Source organism: Neohortaea acidophila (genome assembly GCF_010093505.1).
Source record: "Neohortaea acidophila strain CBS 113389 unplaced genomic scaffold BDY17scaffold_12, whole genome shotgun sequence".
Lineage (NCBI taxonomy): Eukaryota > Fungi > Ascomycota > Dothideomycetes > Mycosphaerellales > Teratosphaeriaceae > Neohortaea > Neohortaea acidophila.
Genome location: NW_022985521.1, coordinates 661,850 through 680,202, shown reverse-complemented (window position 1 = coordinate 680,202; position 18,353 = coordinate 661,850). Strand labels below are relative to the sequence as shown.

The 18,353-nt window shown below is 57.8% G+C and overlaps 8 protein-coding genes across 8 annotated transcripts; 4 read left to right on the top strand and 4 right to left on the bottom strand.

The window, feature by feature from the left end:
• Window positions 1-2: 2 nt before the first annotated feature.
• Window positions 3-1,556, bottom strand: BDY17DRAFT_257623 (putative P450 monooxygenase; the record flags this gene model as incomplete). Its single annotated transcript, XM_033731702.1, has 1 exon — window positions 3-1,556. The coding sequence occupies one exon, from the start codon at window positions 1,554-1,556 to the stop codon at window positions 3-5; it is 1,554 nt and encodes a 517-aa protein (XP_033585825.1).
• An 886-nt stretch (window positions 1,557-2,442) lies between these two features.
• On the top strand, window positions 2,443-3,546 carry BDY17DRAFT_258055 (uncharacterized protein; the record flags this gene model as incomplete). The annotated part of the gene is made up of 2 exons (XM_033731741.1): window positions 2,443-2,967; window positions 3,037-3,546. The coding sequence occupies 2 exons, from the start codon at window positions 2,443-2,445 to the stop codon at window positions 3,544-3,546; spliced, it is 1,035 nt and encodes a 344-aa protein (XP_033585824.1).
• A 1,014-nt stretch (window positions 3,547-4,560) lies between these two features.
• Window positions 4,561-6,177, top strand: BDY17DRAFT_328029 (major facilitator superfamily domain-containing protein; the record flags this gene model as incomplete). The annotated part of the gene is made up of 1 exon (XM_033737781.1): window positions 4,561-6,177. One exon carries the CDS (start codon window positions 4,561-4,563, stop codon window positions 6,175-6,177), a length of 1,617 nt encoding a protein of 538 aa, XP_033585823.1.
• A 572-nt stretch (window positions 6,178-6,749) lies between these two features.
• BDY17DRAFT_328028 (beta-glucan synthesis-associated protein-domain-containing protein) lies at window positions 6,750-9,064 on the bottom strand (the record flags this gene model as incomplete). Its single annotated transcript, XM_033737780.1, has 3 exons — window positions 6,750-6,975; window positions 7,041-8,315; window positions 8,382-9,064. 3 exons carry the CDS (start codon window positions 9,062-9,064, stop codon window positions 6,750-6,752), a joined length of 2,184 nt encoding a protein of 727 aa, XP_033585822.1.
• A 934-nt stretch (window positions 9,065-9,998) lies between these two features.
• BDY17DRAFT_52860 (putative diphthamide synthesis protein-domain-containing protein) lies at window positions 9,999-11,636 on the top strand. The gene is made up of 2 exons (XM_033738472.1): window positions 9,999-10,336; window positions 10,397-11,636. Exons 1-2 carry the CDS (start codon window positions 10,138-10,140, stop codon window positions 11,584-11,586), a joined length of 1,389 nt encoding a protein of 462 aa, XP_033585821.1. The 5' UTR covers window positions 9,999-10,137; the 3' UTR covers window positions 11,587-11,636.
• Window positions 11,637-11,685: 49 nt separating this feature from the next.
• On the bottom strand, window positions 11,686-12,090 carry BDY17DRAFT_328026 (uncharacterized protein; the record flags this gene model as incomplete). The annotated part of the gene is made up of 1 exon (XM_033737779.1): window positions 11,686-12,090. The coding sequence occupies one exon, from the start codon at window positions 12,088-12,090 to the stop codon at window positions 11,686-11,688; it is 405 nt and encodes a 134-aa protein (XP_033585820.1).
• A 498-nt stretch (window positions 12,091-12,588) lies between these two features.
• Window positions 12,589-14,542, top strand: BDY17DRAFT_52956 (amino acid/polyamine transporter I). Its single transcript, XM_033738473.1, has 3 exons — window positions 12,589-13,493; window positions 13,555-13,854; window positions 13,909-14,542. Exons 1-3 carry the CDS (start codon window positions 12,713-12,715, stop codon window positions 14,472-14,474), a joined length of 1,647 nt encoding a protein of 548 aa, XP_033585819.1. The 5' UTR covers window positions 12,589-12,712; the 3' UTR covers window positions 14,475-14,542.
• A 68-nt stretch (window positions 14,543-14,610) lies between these two features.
• BDY17DRAFT_319216 (uncharacterized protein) lies at window positions 14,611-18,279 on the bottom strand (the record flags this gene model as incomplete). The annotated part of the gene is made up of 2 exons (XM_033736259.1): window positions 14,611-14,821; window positions 14,861-18,279. 2 exons carry the CDS (start codon window positions 18,277-18,279, stop codon window positions 14,611-14,613), a joined length of 3,630 nt encoding a protein of 1,209 aa, XP_033585818.1.
• Window positions 18,280-18,353: the final 74 nt, after the last annotated feature.

The following is an 18,353-nucleotide window of genomic DNA, read 5'->3' as shown; positions in this document are numbered from 1 at the left end:
TCCTACTCCCTCCGCATTACCTTGCACACAAACCCCCTCGGCATCACAAACCAATGATTCCGCACCCTCCACTCCCGCTCCGGCGCGCCCAGCTCAAAGTCAAACCTCCGCAACACCTGCGGCACGACCTTGGACATCTCCAAAAGCGAAATATGCCGCCCCAAGCACGTGCGCGTGCCCGCTCCAAAGGCCAAAAAGTTGCGCTCCATCGCCCTCAGCTTCGCGTCGTCTGCTTCCAGCCATCGTTCCGGACGGAAGGAGTCTGCGTCTGCGCCGTACGTCGTTTTATCCCGCGCTGCGACCCACGGGTTCATGCCGACGATTGTGCCTGCGGGCAGCCAGTGCGGACCTAGTTGCGCTCCGCCAGCGGGCACGACTCGTTCGAGGAGCAAGCCGACGGCGGGATGCATTCTCAGGCCCTCTTTGATTGTTGCCTGGAGGTATTTGAGGTTTTGCGCTTCAGCGAAGGTGATGGGGTCGGAGAGTTGACCTGCGCGATCCGCGGCGTCGATTTCGGCAAGGAGGGCGGCGTGAGCTTCGGGGGAGCGGATGAGGTAGTAGAAGATTGCGCTGAGGGAGGCGGCGGTCGTGTCGCTGCCGGCGAAGATGTTCGTGATTGTTGCGCTGAGAAACTCGGCTTTGCTCATTTCGTTGCGCGACTTGCGGAAGCGGGAGAGCAGGTCTGGGAGCTTGGGTTTGTCGGTGCTTGGTGTTTCCGTAGCGGCCTTGTCGTGGTGTTGGATTTGTTGGGCGGTGAAGTCGACGAGGTGCTTCGACGAGTTCAGGATTGCGATGGAGGGGATGAAATTCGTCAGCCACGCCACGAGGCGGTTGCCGAACAGATAGGGATGGAGGGATGGGGCCTGACCGATGATGGCGTTGTAGCTGCGTCTCCCGTCGACCGCACGGATGATGTTGTCGACGTCTTCCTCCCGCTCCATGAAACCTAGACGGTTGGAAAAGGTGACGGACATGATCACGTCGGTGGCATACCAGTGCAGCCATTCGCCGAGATCGACATTTTGCCCGACCAGGCCATCGAGTTTGCTGAGAAAGATGGCAGAGCACTCGTCGTTCATTGGCTCGAGCTCCTTCAGCGAGCTCAAACTGTAGGCATGGGCGATTGGACGCAGAAGGGCCTTGTGTTCAGCTTCGTTTCGAGAGGATAGAGTGGTGCTCATCCGACCGGCGGGACTAATCACGTCGAACATGGAATAAAACTCTGATTTGTCGAACCTGCTCGTGATGCTGTAGACCTGGGAAATGAGCTCCGGGTCGGAAAAAGAGACGTGATTAGGACCAACGCGAACGAAGCGGCCGAACTGCTTGTGGAGTCGTAGATGGTAGTCGTGCTGCAGACCTTTGGCACATGACCAGATTCTATCGAGATTGGAGATGCTGGCCAGGAACGGGCCCGGAATCTTGCGAAGGCCTGGTCGGCATCGCGTCCGGACGTACGAAATGAGAAGCCATACGAGCAGAAAGCCCGCGGTGAGGGTACTGGTACGAGCAATGACGTTCCATACGGGCTCGTCCCCTTCAGTAAGAGAATCCATGAAGTCGGATAGGAGATGAGAGAGGAAGAGTATGAAAGCCGTCGAAAGTGGGAGAACAATGAGTCTACCTTACCCATCATGACAGAGCGTCCATTGTCCCGAGGGTCGACCTGAGTTTTGGTGGGATGTAAGGTAGGTACCGGTTACATGCAGGCCGATTGAATCGAGATCTCCCTGCGCTGCACAGCTCGAGATATTCACATCGCAACTGCACCTCTCGACGACCAGCCCGCCGCAGAGTTGCCGCCTCTCTCATTGCGCATGTCATCGTTTCTCCGCCACAGAAAGCAGGCACGATTCAACATTGCGGGCCCCAACAGCCTGCATTTGAGGGTTGACGTAACGGAGCTGGCGCCGAGCAGAACCCTAATCCGCGGCCAGCTGCATGGCGATGATCTTCGGGCCCGAATGCCGACCTCCTCCTTCCTTGTTGGGCAGTGTGCTACTTGATTATTCAGTGATCTGAGCAATCTGTACCCTGTCTCGTAGTAGAGCTATTCGTGTATCTCAGAGTGCATGCTCCAGACCAGCGGCGAGCGGATCGGGACTTAGGTTCGACCGCAAACGAACCGATTCGGCATGTCCTGCGCAGTGAAGTACGATCAAAGATGTGAAGTACTTCACGCAGTCACGTGTGTGCAACTGACGGTCACATGACTACGTGTGACGGAGGCGACAAGGCAACAAGGCAACGAGCGGGAGTGTCGCACAAAGGTGTTACTAGCCTCGTTCACGGCAAGCGGCATTCACCACTCAAGGTATACACCTGGCTGTTCTCTTCCCCTTTCTTCATCCTTCTTTTACACAACCCACCGCTCAGCATCTCTGAGATCCGCAAAGCTGCAAGTCCTACCAAAGCGTGCCGACGCCCACGATGACCTCGCGGATGACCGTTTCAAGCATGGGCTTGGCCTGGGCCATGCCTGTCAAGCCAAACGAGCTCGTCGCGCAGCTGGAGAAATACGAAGCGGCTCTTCCAATCATCCACACACTTCGTCTCTGCCATCGTTTTGGCAAGGGTGACAACGTCCACGTCATGAAGCTTCCCGTGGAGGTGGAGCAGCTCATCGAAGACCTTGTCCTCAACTCGGCCGTAATCCCCGATTATGCACACGGACCTGATCGCATGATCGTCCACTTCGAAAACAGATGCACTCCCAGCACCCATGCGAACCATACTTATGCCGACGTGTTCGACGCTGTGATTGATGATATGGCTGACGACCTGTGTGACACCTGCCAAGCCTCTGAGGAGAGCTTATTCAGCCCGAACTGCATTGAGGGATGCGAAAAGATGGTTGATGATGAGATCAATGCAGAGCTTAGCGAAGGTGACGAGTTCTTCGATATCTGTGAGCAGAAGCGAGCGAATTGGTGGCAGTTGATCAACCAAAAACCTGGTGGCGGTTTCGTCAGGTTTGACAAGGTATAACACGCCCGAATGTCTGCAACGCGGCTGGACTTGCTAACGCGACTATAGATTCTCCTCAAGCATTTCGGTTTAAAGGCACATTTTGCAACGACGCGCGCAACGGACGGGAACGAAGACAAGTGGCCCGAGAATCCAAATCAGTGCTGGCATTCAACCCGACCCGTGCAAACAACGACCTGCTACCTCACCTTGCCCCGCCGTTCGTCGGACGAAAGCAAGTACAGCGCCGTGGAATTCGAAGAAGGCGACGAGTTCCCGTGCATCGAGGTAGGGGAGGCCTGGTTTGTCGACCTTCCCACTTTGGAGCAGCGAGAGAAGCATGTCCGACAGTTCAAGCTCGTCCGTCGTCAACTGCGACTCAAGCCGTCCATCCATCCCAGTCAATTGGCGAAACGAATCTCTGCCGAAGTGGATGCTAAGGATTCCGGGGAGGCTACAACCAAACACGGTAAGAAGAATAAATCCACCAACGGAACCGAGGGTGAGGCTCCGACGAAAGGGACGGGCATGTTAGGTAAGTCGCCTGCATCGACTGACGTATGGTTGTCGACATACTGACATGGTCTAGACGCAACGAAAATCGAATGGCCCCAGCTCATGATGCTCCTCAAAGCTTCAACCAATTGAGTCCATTGAGGAATTCAGCGAAGAAGATCCGGCGTTCAACGCGCGTGCGTGAGAGGTCAGAGAGATGCATATGGGAAGTTGCTTGCTGGAAGAGCTATGCTCACAGTTCGAGATGATTCCGTCAGAGGTTCCAAGGAATGAGAGGGTGTTCTACAGTCGCGGCATTTGTCTGTGTGGACATGGCTGCTGCTTTGCTGTGCTTTGAGAAGGCACGAGATACGCGACTGCCGCAGAGTTTGTAGTTGCTCCTACAAAGTCTACGCTCGCACCACCGACTCTCCTCAAGAACGTCATCGCCCTCACCCCGATAATGGGAACCAGGATGAAGTGCGGTAGTCTGCGGAGTTGATGAGCCGGAGCTCACCAACCCCGACTCCGTTGGCTGCTGCGGCCTTCGGAGCTCGGAATGGCATTGGACGCCTCACGCGGTCTGGAGCAAGGGTACTTGGCTACAACGTTACCACCACATCTCAACTCCGTCAGCATGTCAGCCCTGCGATAAGCGAATAATACTGGCGCCTATCCTTCCCTTCATTCCATTCCTTGCATTTCACCATCCTTCCCCTGTCTCTCCTTCAACATATAATCTCGGTGCCTAACTCTCTTGGACCTGACGGAGTTGGTCCTCGTGGTCTTGCGTGTCCCGCATTCATTATCGCCCAATCACATCATCATCCCCTCGGCGCCCTTCCTTCTTCACCTGGCGATCACCGCTGTATATGGAGCTGGTCTGAGAGATTGTGCGCGGCCATTGCGCGGATTCCTCGTCATCCTCTCCCGTCCGCGGCGGACGCGGAGTTTCCACTGCCCTCTCCTCATCTGAGGCATATAAGGAAGACATCTCCGGCCATCTTGCCCCTACGCACCCTACCCGAACTACTCTTCCATCTACGTATCCCTGCCTGAGTTCTAGAGACCATGTACGACGGCGGCGACTCTTCCAGCATGGCTTCGAGCAAGGCACGGCACACCACGGTGACTGCGCGCGAGTACGCAGGATCAGACGAGACCACGCCACTGCTCCCCTCCTCAACCCCAATCCCCAAGCTCATCTCCAAAGCCTCTCCTCGCACCCTCATCATCCTCGTCATCGTCGTCATCCTCCTGGCTTCATGCGGCGACCAACTCATGGAAAGTCCGCAAACACGCATCTTCGAATCCGTCATCTGCTACCGCTACTACGAAGCCACCGACCCCAGCAAACTTCTAGTCGGCCGGGAGGCCGTCGGACCCGGGGCCATCGGCGGCGTGGCGGAGATGTGGTGCAAAGTCAGTCCGGTGCAGAGCAAGGTGGCCTCGTTGCGCGGTTGGCAGTTCACGCTTGAAGGCATTCCCTCGCTCCTGCTGGCCCTGCCTGCCGGCTGGGCCGCAGACACCATCGGCCGCAAACCCGTCGCGATTCTGGGTCTCCTCGCCTTCCCTCTGCGCGCCGCATGGATGCAACTCGTCACCTTCTTCTGGCAGGCGTTTGACGTGCGCATGTCGTGGATCTCCGCCGTCTTTGCGTCGATCGGCGGCGGCAGCACCGCCTTGACGAGCGTCATGTATGTCATCGTCTCCGACATCACCACCGAGGCCAACCGGGCCAACGTCTTTGTCCTCCTCTCGGGCTTCAACCTGCTGGCAGCGCTGTTCATGCCGCCCCTGGCCGCTCTGCTCATGGAGACCAACCCCTGGATCGCCTGTCTGGCAGGCACATGCCTCCAGCTCCTCGCCATACCAACATTCCTCTTCTTCCCCGAAACCTTGAACTACAACCACTCTCCCCCGCCGCCCATCGTGCCAGAACCCACAACCGCACCTCACGGCAATCACGCTGACTCCCCCGCCCCGCCCCCAGGATTCTGGCGCGCCCTCCCCACCAGAAGCAAAAACGCCACCGCCTTCCTCACCCGCGACTGGCGCATCCTCGCTCTCACAGCCCCCTTCCCCTTCCTCTTCCTCGGCGGCAACGCCACGCAACTCCTAATCCAATACGTCAGCGCGCGCTACGAAATCAAGCTCTCGAAAGCCATCCTCATCACCACAATCCGCATGATAGTAGTAACAATCATCCTCTTCGCCGGCCTCCCCCTCCTCTCCAAACTCCTCCTCCGCAAATACGCCTTCTCCCCGCGCCGCAAAGACCTCAATCTCGGACGTCTCTCCCTCCTCTTCGGCGCCCTAGGCTGGATCCTGTGCGGCTTCGCGCCCACCATCCCCGTCGTCATCGTCGCCCTGACCATCAGCGCGCTCGGCGTCGGCTCCGTCCCAATGCTGCGCAGCTTCATCACCTCCATCGTCGAGAAGCAGCATATTGCGCGCGTGTACGCCATCATCACCGTGCTGGACACGCTGGGCGGCATGGCGGGGTCGCCGGTGATGGCGAAGCTGTTTTCGCGCGGTTTCGCGCTCGGCGGGTATTGGACGGGGTTGCCTTTTTACTTTCTCGGGTCGATGACGGGCGCGTGCGCGGTGTTGATTTTTGGGGTGAATTTGCGCAAGGGGGAGGATGTGTGTGCTGTGCAGGACTCCGAGGAAGAGGAAGAGGAGGCAAGAGAGGAAGAGGTGCCAACGGTATAGATCAGGCTAGATGGAAACGAGTATCCATGTAATGAGCAAAGAGGGCGAAAGAGTATTTGAAGCGACTTTCATTCCGCTACTATTTCCCTCTCTTGTCTATCTTCATATCCCCTCACCCAGCGTATCAACATCATCTAGACGACATCCCCACCCATCAAATCACACCTCATCAACAAAAGCCCGAAAACTCCTCATCCACCATAGCGCAAACCCCAAAAACAAACAAACATCTAGGATGTGCGAGAATCCCCAAAACTAGAGATTATATCCATTTCGTATGGACAACCCCCTCCCATTCTCCGTTATGTCCAGCATATGCAAAACAGCGCACAAACGAGAAGCAAAAGTTCCTCGCGAATCCCAACCCAGAGCGATGCGTGCGGAGACCGGTGCGGTGTATAGACAATAGTGACGGCGCAAAGCAAAGTTCAACAACTCCATCCGAATGCACAGAAGTACACCCACCCTTCTCTTGTATCTTCCCCCTTGCTCATGTCATGAAAAGCTTGGCGACCGTGACGAAACGCTTCCGGAAAAGGCAGGCCGTAAATGGATTTGTATTGGCGAGACCGCTAAAGACGATTCCGAACCCAGTCCACGGGTTTGCGTAATAAAGCGGAAGCAGTAGACGAAAGCGAGGAAGGCGAGGTGGTGGCGAGCGAGCGCTTGTCGCGCAGCTCCCTCTTCCGCAGCCTCTGCTCCGATCGCTTCGCTTTGCGGGCCTTGGAGCTGCTGCTCGACGCTGCCTGGCAGCCGTCCATGTACGAGTTGGAGGGCCACGAGTAGCCGGTGGAAGCCCTAAACGTTGCAGGTTAGCATATATTAATTGGACGCAGTAGGCATGGAAACAGATGCACACTTACCAGCTAGTCATGTTAGGGTTCAGGTACGCCTTGGGGTGGTTCGCAATGTACTCGGTCGTCTCGTAGCCGTCCGGGTCACACCCGATTTCTCCGTCGTCGTCCTGGTAGATGCGGACATAGTCGATGCGCATGGTGGCGGGGAAAAGGGGCGCGAGACCGGTGAAATTCAAAGGCGCGAAGTTCGATGCCATGCCGAAGTTCACAATCATGCTCATGGGTTCCTCCGGCATGACGCGCTGCCCGACGTTGCCGTTGGGGCCGATGGCGCGTGCATCGATTGTCCAGGTCGTGTCACCGCCCACGTACCAGGTTACGTAACCACTGTCGCCGGGTTCGTACTCGAAGCCGTAGGATTGGTAGGCCTGGCCGTCGTACCAGTCGTTGTTGAGGTTCGTTAGGCCCGAGAGGGCTTGTTGAAGAGGGCCGCCCTGGTAGGGGTTGGCGCTGGACACGGAACGGTCGTAAATCTCGATGAACTCGGTGTTTGGTCGCCAGAAGACGTCAAAGGGCGCCATTTGGAAGGATTGCGATGCTGAGCCGATGGCGTCGAAGGCTGGTGGCGTGAGGTATGTGACCGTGGCCTCGATGGCATCGATTTCGGGGGCGCTGCGACTGGTTCCGGCAGTGAGGCCGTCTTGGCCCTCGCATACACAGGCTGGGAGTCTCATGCCTGGCAAGCTGCTCACGCCGCTGGGATCGGACTGATTAGGGGTAATGCCAGCGTCACATTCGTCATGGTAGCTGTATGGCCACATGCCCTCTGTCGTGGCCAGGTAACCGGGTCGACCAAGGTTGCCCATGGCCCAGAAACCGGGCCAGAAGCCGCTGGTATCACCTCGGCCGGGGAGAGAGATGGATGCTTCCATGTAGCCGCCCTTGAAGCACAGCTTGTTCCAGGATTGCAACATGCCAGATCGGTAGTTGAGATCGTGGTTCTGGAAGGCATCGAAGCGAATGGCCAAGTAGCCGTCGGCGGTGGTGATCGCATCGGGGTCGTAATACTCGATGTCTTGCGTCGCGCCATACCACAAGTCGACGCCCTGCCAGAAAGCGTCATCACCATCGTAGAAGGTGCGGCCGGGGGTGTTGAACTCGTCGCTGAAGACGAGATTCTGCGTGCCACCCGTCGAGCTTGTCCGTGATCTCGCGCTGGATGGCGTGTCGGGGTCGATGAGGCCAGTGCGCACGTTCTTTAGAATCGAGGCTTTTTGATTTAGGCAGAGGGGGTTGGATGAACATGAATTCACCGGATCGATAAGGGGCTTGACAAAAGTCCTGATGATGATGATGCGTCAGCGCTATACCATCTTCCGCACAGCACTAGAGCGGGGAAGTACTCACAAGATAGGATATCCGATGAAGAGCACCAAGATGCCGAGGGTGATGAGCAGCAATCCACCGACGTTGACAATACCACGTTTGCTGAACAAATCCTTCAACTCCAGCTTGTCTCTATCGTTGGGATCGGGAGTATGAAGCCAGTCGTCTTTCTCCACATCCTCGGGAAAGAGTAACAGGCCGGCGGAGGGCATGATGTTGTACTTTTCGCTCACGGTCTGCGTGTTGACACCCTCGTCGTCACTGCCCGCTCTTGACGGAGTGCGCGAGTCGTCAAAGGGGCCGATGAAGGGGGAGGTGTGGTGATTGCTGTCTCTGCTCTTGTCCGAGCCCGAAGACCAAGATGTCCGTCTGCTGCCCGCGCCATTGGGAGTGGGCGAGCGTATACTGTCATCGTCGCGAAATCGGCGAGGCTTGCCTTTTCGGGGAGGTAGGAGCAACTCGGAGGACTCGGCGGCCTGCTGGTACAGCGAGCTGCTTGACGTGGCGCCAAGGCGAGCGGTGCCAGGTCGAGATGAGGGGGCGGATTGTGGCATTAGAGAGCGTGATGCGGGTTGTCGAGAGGTGTTGGGGCGTGAATGCGAATTGCCTTGCTGTGATTGCATGTTGAGGAGATCTTCGCTGCCCGAATTGATGCGGATATGCGGCGGTGCATGTCTATCGGGCGGCGAGCCATCCGATGACATGCTGGGCGGCGGCGTGTGATGCGGACGACGCTGGGGAGGAAGCGCGCCAGAGGAGGGGGAGGAGGAGAGGGCCGAGAAGGAGAGCGCGTCACAGTCGTAGCCAGTCACGGATTATGTGTCGCGGTGGAGGGGTCGGGGCATGTGTCTTTAGGAGATACAATGCAGCGTTGAGGGATCGACGCCAGCCGGGGCGGGAGGGGAGGAGAGAGGGCCGGGCGCGTGTGCAGGTCGATGAATGTGCTGGCGATAGCGACTGTCGGGATGGCGATGGAGGTGAGGTACTGCCGGAAGGGGATGGGAGGGTATGGAGGGCGGATGGAGGGTGGTGTGGATGGAGGGCGTGAGGGTTCTGGAATGGCTGTTGACCAGAGACGCCTCTCAGGAGTCTTGCTTCTTCACTCCCGGACCCACTAGCGAAACTCTATTTGGGGGGGATACGACGACTGAGACGACGACGCAATCCCGCCGTTGGACCAGCGTCGGCACAACGGAAACATGCGAATCATCATGTGCATCTCTGCATCAACCCTCCCCTTCACTGGCGGCCTTCTTCTCGCGTTGATTGACATACGGTTGCAAGGGCTGTTGTTGTGGTGTCGCGCCTGCCTTACGGCAAACAGTCGATGCATGGGTGCCGATCTAACGCCATCGAGGAGGCTTGGCGAGGCGATCGTGCAGTTTCTTCCCTCTGGTGATGAACTTTGCAGCGCCACCCGCACGCCGCGATTCTCAGCCTCAACCCGCCGATCCTTCAGGTGTTTTGGAATTAAACGTCCAGCGCAACTTCTGCCCATCTCATCCCAACCATCACCAGCATTACTGACTGTGGGAGTGAAAAACAGAATGCCGTGCTGACAAGCAAGACGCGCTTCACACGCGACTCGTATGTTTGGGTAGGGGAGAGCTGTCGGTCATGCATAACACCCCGTTCCTGCATATGCGCCCACATCCCTAGTGTCTTGGGCAGCGGGACGGAGCTCTAGCGGGTCTTGTGTCTTTCTCTCGTTATCTCGTCACTGCACTTCCACACTTGACCAGTCTCCTCATTCGTATCCAGGTGCTCTAACGAGGTCATGGAGGAAGACCGGGCTATTGCAGACCTGGGTCCCGACCTCCCTCCCGACCTCAACGGCGAGGAGTTGGTGGAGGAGAAGCAGCCCAAGCGACGTTTCATCGGACGGAGAGCGGCCGAGAGCAAGGCTGCGGCCGCCGCTGCTGCGACAGCACCACAAGAGCAAGGCGCCGGCATCGAGGAGAGCGGGGCGATACAAGGTGCAACCATCACGTTCATTGCGGCCTGTCAACACACAGGAAACTAATCCTCCTCCGCAGCCGTGCCACGCTACCGACGTCCAGCCCGCGCCCTGAACAATGTCCCCGACGAAATCCTCCACGATGAAGCCCTCAACGCCGCCATCGCCCTCCTTCCTCCCAACTACAGCTTCGAGATTCACAAAACCGTACATCGCATCCGCACCTCCGGCGCAACCAGAATAGCCCTCCAAATGCCAGAGGGTCTTCTTCTCTTCGCAACTACCATCTCCGACATCCTCACCCAATTCTGTCCGGGCATATCTACCCTGATTATGGGCGACGTCACATACGGCGCCTGCTGTATTGACGACTATACCGCCCGCGCCTTGGGCTGCGACATGCTGGTGCACTATGCCCATTCCTGCCTCATCCCCGTTAACGTGACCAAGATCCAAACGCTCTACGTCTTTGTGGATATCCGCATCGACCTCGAACACCTACTCGCAACAGTAGAGCGCAACTTCAAACCCGGCAGCAAGATCGCGATGGTGGGCACAATACAATTCAATGCCACGCTTCACGGCACGGCGCAACAACTGCGCGAAGCCGGCTACGACATCCTCGTCCCGCAAATCATGCCTTTGAGCAAAGGCGAGATCCTCGGCTGCACATCTCCACACCTCGCCAAAGACCAACGCGTCGACCTCATCTTATATCTCGGCGACGGACGCTTCCACCTCGAAAGTGCCATGATTCACAACCCCACCATCCCCGCCTACCGATACGACCCCTACTCCCGCCGCCTCACGCACGAAACCTACGACCACGCCACTCTCCTGGCGGACAGGCGAAAAGCGCTCTCGCAAGCACGAAAAGCCCGCAAATGGGGCCTCATCCTCGGCTCACTCGGGCGACAGGGCAATCCGCACACAATGACACTGATCGAGAACCATCTTCGCGAAAAGGGCATCACCTGGGTGAACCTGCTTCTGAGCGAGATCTTCCCCGGCAAGTTGGCCATGATGGCGGAAGTGGAGTGCTGGGTGCAGGTGGCGTGTCCGCGCTTGAGTATTGATTGGGGTTATGCCTTTGCTCGACCCCTTCTGACCCCGCATGAAGCGCTGGTGGTGTTGGGTGGGAGGGAAGGGGCGTGGGAGAAAGGGGGGATTGGTGGCACAGATGGCGGGGACGTTGTGTATCCCATGGACTACTACGGCAAAGAAGGCCTAGGGAGGGTGAAGGCGGAAGGCGTGAGTGTCAATGGATGAGAGTGAATTTCGTCCTTTCAATGATGCAATTCTACGGCCATGATCAGATACTCCAACAAACGAAACGACAAACCAGCACAATCCGAATCCCATCCTCCATCACCTTTCCTCCTCTCGCCACCGACTCCCCCCACTAGCACTCTCCCCCTCCCCCTCCCCACCACCCCCCTCAGCAAGCCTCAACGTCTCCTCCAGCACACAAAACTCCCTCTCCAGCACCTCCACCCAATGCTGCAAATCCCCAAACCCCTTCAACCCCTCCGTCATCCTGGCGACCTCGCGCTCGCACGCGGCACTCTCTTTCGCCAACGCGGCGGTGTGCGAGGCAAGGGCGGCCTCCTGTTTTGCTATGGCGGCGCTGTTGGCGTGCAGGTCGTGGGCTAGTTGCTGGGTGTGGGTGTCGTGGTGGGTTGTGCCGAGGGTGCGGAGGGTTGTTAGGATTGCTGTGCGGGCTTCGGTTTGCGCTGGGGTTGCTCTGCTGGTGGTGGATTGAGAAGTGGCCATTGCCTATGGGTATGGAGGTGGGAAGGGTGAGTTGGGCTGTTGTGTTGGGTTTTGGGAGATGTTGCTGATGGTTTGGGGTCACGTTGCATTACAGGTTGATACTGTGGATGATGAAAGGTTGGAGACGAGCAACCATTTATCGTGACTACATGAGGTGTACGGCCATGCTTGTTCAGTGATCTTGTTTCACCGTGAGTGATATGACTCGGACGTGTCAATGTGTACCTGAAGAGCCACATTTGACGATGAACACCAGTCCACGACTTTCAAACAACATCCAGAATCTCACAAGAAGTCGAGACCGTCGGCACTGGATTCCATCGACCCCAACCCCAACCCTTACCCCGCCAAACACTGCGGCTCGGAGTTCCTAATGCGGCCGCCACGCCCGGCCACGTTATCAGTAGCACGAGGAACTTGCCCGCCGCCTCCAATCACAGTCCTCCGCCGAAGTCGCCAGGCAATATGCAGGGCATGATCGGACGCTTATCGGCAACGATGACTAGTCCTGCACAGTAGATGTAGAAATGCAGAGAGGGTAAGTTGATCCTCTTCCGCCTCTTTCCCTTTCCTTCCCTCCACTCTTCCCCCCCGCCCATTCCTGGCCATTGGCACCGGCAAGATGACCAACATGCCTCGCCTCCGCCGGCTCAGCATCAACCAGGAGCCCACCGACGGGCGCGACGAGGCTCTGCTAGCCGAGCAGGGCTACAAGCAAGAACTCAAGCGCGACTGGAGCTTGCTGCACAACTTCGGCGTCTCCTTCGCCATCATTTCCGTCGTCAGCGGCACGACGACTTTGTTCTCATATGGCCTTCACAGTGGTGGACCGGCCGTCATGTCTGGCGGCTGGCTGGTTGTCAACTTCTTCACCATGTTTGTCGGTCTGGGCATGGCGGAGATCACGAGTGCGCATCCTACTAGCGGCGGACCTTACTTCTGGGCTGCCATGTTGGCTCCTGACGATGATACGGCTGCTCTCCTCTCCTGGATTACCGGCTGGTTCAACTTTGTCGGCCAGTTTGCTGTGACCACTGGCATCACCTTTGGCCTCGCGACTCTGATCGCCACCCTGGCCACCGTCAAGACCGATTTCGCCGCCTCCCCAGGCCAAGTCATTGGCATATACGCCGCCTTGCTAATTAGCCATGGCCTTATCAACAGCTTTGGCGTGCACATTCTCCGCTATCTCAACAACTCGTCCATCATCTGCCAGAGTTTGGGTGTTGGGGCTCTCGCCATAGCAGTCGTGGCCGCCGCGCCGAAACATCAATCCGGGGAGTTCGTCTTTGGGAAGTTTCATGATGGAACGGGCCCGGATGGGGGACCGGGTTGGTCGATTCGTGCGTCGCCGGAGTACGTGGCTTGTATTGGTCTTTTGATGGCCCAGTACACGATCACAGGTTCGTTGCACATCTCTAACCCGTAACCCCATTTTCCAAGTCCTGATAGCATGATCCCCAGGCTTCGACGCCAGCGCCCATCTATCAGAAGAAACCCGCAACGCAGCCTGGAGCGCCCCCATCGGCGTCCTAACCTCCATCGCCGTCTCGACAATCTTCGGCTTCTTCCTCATCATCTGCATGCTCTTCTCCATCCAAGACTTCGACCGCACCGTCGCTGCCCCAGAACCCGTGCTGCAAATCCTCATCGACGTCTTCGGCGAAAATGGCGCCATAGTCCTCTTCACCCTCATCATAGTCTGCATCTGGCACGCAGGCCTCTTCAGCCTGACAAGCAACAGCCGCATGATGTTCGCCTTTGGTAAGCTCTCCCCATTCCTCCACCCAACTCCACCAGTCCTCTAAAACCGGCCAGCCCGCGACCGCGGCCTCCCCAAATACTTCCACAAAGTCGACGAGCGCCACAAATCGCCCATCCGCACAATCTGGCTCGCCGCAGCCCTAGCCTTCATCCTCGCCCTCCCCTCCCTAGGCAGCAGCGTAGCCTTCGCCGCCGCAACCTCAATCGCAACCATAGGCCTCTACATCTCCTACACGCTCCCCATCCTCGAGGGCCTAATTTTCCACCGACACTTCAAAAAGGGGCCCTTTGATTTGGGCGTCTTCTCCCGCCCTGTAGCGCTCGTCGCGTGTTTGTACGTAGGCTTCATCACCATCATCTTCTGCCTTCCGAACGAAACGCCGGTGACGTCGCAGACGCTGAACTACACGCCTGTTGCCGTGGGGATTGTGCTGGTGTGGATTTTCGCGACGTGGTTCCTGTCGGCGAGGAAGTGGTTTCGCGGGCCGATTAGGCAGATTCAGGCGGCGGAGTTGGGGATTGATATTGATGTCCCGGGGGAGATCGAGCGGGCGGAGATGGAGGGCAAGTTGCCTACCAAGGCGCTGGGGCAGGAGAAGATGGAGCCGGTGGAGGATTGAAGACGATGATTGTGTGAGACGATTGATTCGTATTGCATGATTTCCCAATGTATACCCATTTTTCCGGCGCACATCCATCGATATATTACTCTACACCCAAAAACACCCGGCCAAGAAAAAAGATAAGTAAAGCCCCCTACGTCCCCGTCTCAGTCTCCACATCCGGCTGCCGCCCATCCAAATCCCCCACCATCTTCCCCTTCAACTTGCGCATCCCAATCACGCTCTCGTCCTTTGCGAACTTCAGATTCCGCATCGGCTTCCACTGCATCATGCCGCGCTGCTTGCGCTCCTCCGTCTTCTTATTCTGCTTGTTGACGTCCTTGGCGCTGAGCCCGCCCGCGCTGCTGCCATACGTGTCGCTCGTGCCGGCCGTCCAGCCGGACTCCATGGAGCCGCGGCCGTTCATGGTGGAGGCGTCTTGGATGCCCATGTCGGCGTCGGAGTCATCATCGTCGTCGTCGTCATCGTCCGAGGAAGGGTGAGCGGGGTCGTGCGGCTTGTCGACGCCGGGCTCGCGTTTCTTTTTGCCAGCCGAGTCGAGGAAGAGCGCTGGGTCGTCGCCGAAAGCGCCGCTCCAGTCTGTGCCCGTCTTGCTCAGCCACTTCTGCTTCTCCTCGGGCGAAGCATCTTTCAGCACGTCCCTGCCTTGCGTGAGGCTCTCTTCGTGCAACTGCGCCACGCGCTCCGGCATCTCCTTCTCCACCTGGTGCGTGCGCACGCCCTCGGCAAGACACGCTTCCCACGTTTCAAACGTCTCGCGGGAGTCGTTGTCCGCGACGAAGGCACCGTGAGACTCGTCCATACCCGCCTTGAATTTGGCGCGGAACACGAGCTTCCCGCATTCCGTCAGGTCATCGAGGCCAGGAAGATCCTCGCCCTTTGCCTTGGCCTGCGCCACAATTTCCGGCGTGACGTAGTTCTGCACCAGGCGGGCGGGAGCTGAGGTGCGATAGATGGGGATCTCCACAGGCGTATCCTCGTTATCGAGCATCATGTTCAGCCACAGCACGGCGTACGCGTCCGCCTTGCGCTTGTTCGCAGTGTGCAATTCGAAGACCACCGGCGAGCGATAGCGGTACTTAACCGGTAGGCGCACCTGCTCTCCTTTCTGGTCCTCGTTCTCGTTGCTGGCCTTGGCGGTGAGGTCCCAGTAGTAGCCGTCGCCTTCGTCCAGCTTGTGACAGGCCGAGCGACCGATCTTGCCCGTCGAGCCGCCGGTGCGAAGCTTGATGCGGGCGTGGTGGTCGTATCCGCGAGCTTCAATGGTGTTGCTTTCGAACATGAACGTCCCCACATCCCAGCCGAGTTGCTGGGGTGGCAGACGAGTTTCGACGGAGCGGAAGAGCAACGAGATGCGAACACGTCCGAAACCGATGCCGCCGTCTAGCGGGTACCATCTTGTGACTTGACTGCTGGTCTCGAGGATATCGCTGAGCTTCAACGGCACGACGCCGAGGATGGGATCGTGCTGTCGGTTCCTCGAGTCGCGCACGGTGATGGTGACAATGGCAGACCTCCAATCGCGGATGAAGCGCTCCGTACCAGCATTGAAGATCGGCTTGCTGCTAACTGCCTTGGCTCGAGTGCGGTACACCAATTGGTCGTTGTAGAGGATCGTGCAGTAGGATGTGGGCAGGTGCGAGCCCGTTTCCTCGGTGGATTCACCGTACGGCTTCGCGGGCTCGAATTCCCTACCCTTCCTGCTGCCCTGAGTGCCCATGACGTTCTCCAGCTCCAGATTAACGATCTGATGAACAATCACGCTGCAGATACCAGACGGCCAAAGCGGGTCGGGGGGAGTATGTTGAACAGCATCGTCTTGAGCCGTGTTCTGCACACCCTTGTCGTCTTGCAGCTCCGGGTGATCCTTAAGGGCATCCGGCAAGTTCTTATTCTTGCCATCGGTCCTCAATGCGTGGCGGAACTGAGGCTTGCCAAAGAATCCGCACTCCCAATGCAGCTCACCCGGCATCTCGCTCCCCTCGTTCATGCCAGCCAGCTTCGACACGTAGGGGTACATCTTGCCCGGGTGCTGAATCATCTTTTGCATGCTCATTTCCACCTTGCCCACAATGTCATCGGCGCTGTGCCGATCGCTGTCCCATAGTTCAACAGACAGATTCTCATCCGCCTTGATCAGCTCGGGCGTGACGAGTAGAGCGGTGGTCTCCTCCCACATCGGATTCAGGTCGTCGGTGATGACACGCGTGCAGTACATGGGCTTGCCGTATTTGCTGAAAGTCAGGGTGATGTAAGGATCGCTTCCACCCCATTTGGAGCCACGCTTGTCTTGCTTGCTGAGTCCGACTGCGCGGTGGATGCGAATCCAGAGCACACCAAGTGCATGCACGTCCTTAGTGATGTCGTCGCCCTGGAGGATGGCGCGCATATCGATCGACATGCTCTTGGGCGCCACGTACATGCTCGCTGCGGCGCCGATAGCGTAGTTGACGAATTGGGAGATGACCGGGAGGTTGAGGAGATTGACGCCCTTTTCGAGCATGGGGACACAACCTGCCGAGACGTGCGGCACGCCCATGAGGGTGAAGGTGAGGGTCTTGAGGAAGGGCGGTTCGGGAGTCATGGCCATGCGTAAGCGCACAGTTCCCACGAGTCCTTGCAGTTCGACGAAAATGGGTAGGGGCACGCCAAACAAGCCCTTGATGCCCAAGTAGAAGACCAGCTGCATGTGCATGTTCCTCGCCATCTCCGACGCTCGCTTCCCGCTAGGTGCAGCATGGTAGGCAAAGCTGATTTCGAGATTGTAAAAGTCGCCGCCTTCAGCATCTGCCGCGGCCTCTTGCGGATCTTTGGTCCGCTTGCTCTCTTCGTACATGGCCTTTTTGAGTTTCTGGATGTCCTCGTTGGAATCCGGCAAGGCTCGCATTGACAGGATGCGGATGGGGTTGCTTCCCTGGTTGATCTCCGCCACGCGCACGTTTTCGATGACGCCGGGCACGGAAGCTTGCATGACGTCTTCCAGTGTATCGGCCACGGCGGTGAACATGTCCGGGTTGACAAGACCCCAGACGATGGAGAGGAGGGTGTTCATCCATTCCACGCTTTCGGGGAGGAGGTTGGCGGTGGCAGTCTTTCCTCGCTCTTTCTCACTCTCCCATTCCACCTCGCGACCGCTTCGCACCACCTCTCTGACCCAAAGCCAGATGCCAGAGCTTACACACATGGCCAAGGGGATAAGGCCAAGGTAGCGGCCGCCAAACGTCTTGCCAACAAGAATGATAGCGACAAAGACGCCCGCCACCAACCACAGACCCCTCTGCTCCAACCGGGCAAACGTGGGCTCATAGCTCACGCTCGGGGTAGGGTGGAAGAGGATGTTGGTCTTTTCGCCGTGGATAGGCACATCGCTCGTCGAGCCTTCAGCCACGGGGTCCGGCGGGGCAGTAATATCCTGATTCCGCCTGTATTCCTCGCCACTCTGGCTCGACTTGGTTTGCACGGTGGTATCCTTGCCGAGGTTCGCATTCGGGACAGAGAGCATGGGATTCTCAACATTCTTCATAAAGTCCTTGTTGACATTCTCAATGGTAACCTGCTTGCCGGTGACGGGATCAGTGACGATCTTCTGCCCCGTCGCCTGCGGCTTCTCGTTCACATGCGCCTGCACATCGGAGTCGCCGGCTTTGCCATGCTTCTTGGCCTCGTCGATCTGCCGGTCGCGCTCTTTCTTGTCTTTGTCGAGACTGTCGATGAACTTGCCGATGGTGGGGATTTTGTTCGCGCCGCTCCAGTGGCCTCCGGGCCCGACTTGCTGCTGCTGAGCAGCCGGGTCGTCTGACATGTTGATTGCCACTGGTGATGGTGTTTCTGGTGGATGAGGACGGGTGAGACGGAGGGTGGAGCTGGTTGGTTCTC

Coding starts and splice junctions, on each gene's coding strand:
- BDY17DRAFT_52860 (XM_033738472.1), top strand. CDS start 10,138: ATGGAGGAAGACCGGGCTATTGCAGACCTGGGTCCCGACCTCCCTCCC. Junction 10,337..10,396: donor GGAGAGCGGGGCGATACAAG/GTGCAACCATCA, acceptor CCTCCTCCGCAG/CCGTGCCACGCTACCGACGT.
- BDY17DRAFT_52956 (XM_033738473.1), top strand. CDS start 12,713: ATGACCAACATGCCTCGCCTCCGCCGGCTCAGCATCAACCAGGAGCCC. Junction 13,494..13,554: donor GGCCCAGTACACGATCACAG/GTTCGTTGCACA, acceptor CATGATCCCCAG/GCTTCGACGCCAGCGCCCAT. Junction 13,855..13,908: donor CCGCATGATGTTCGCCTTTG/GTAAGCTCTCCC, acceptor AAAACCGGCCAG/CCCGCGACCGCGGCCTCCCC.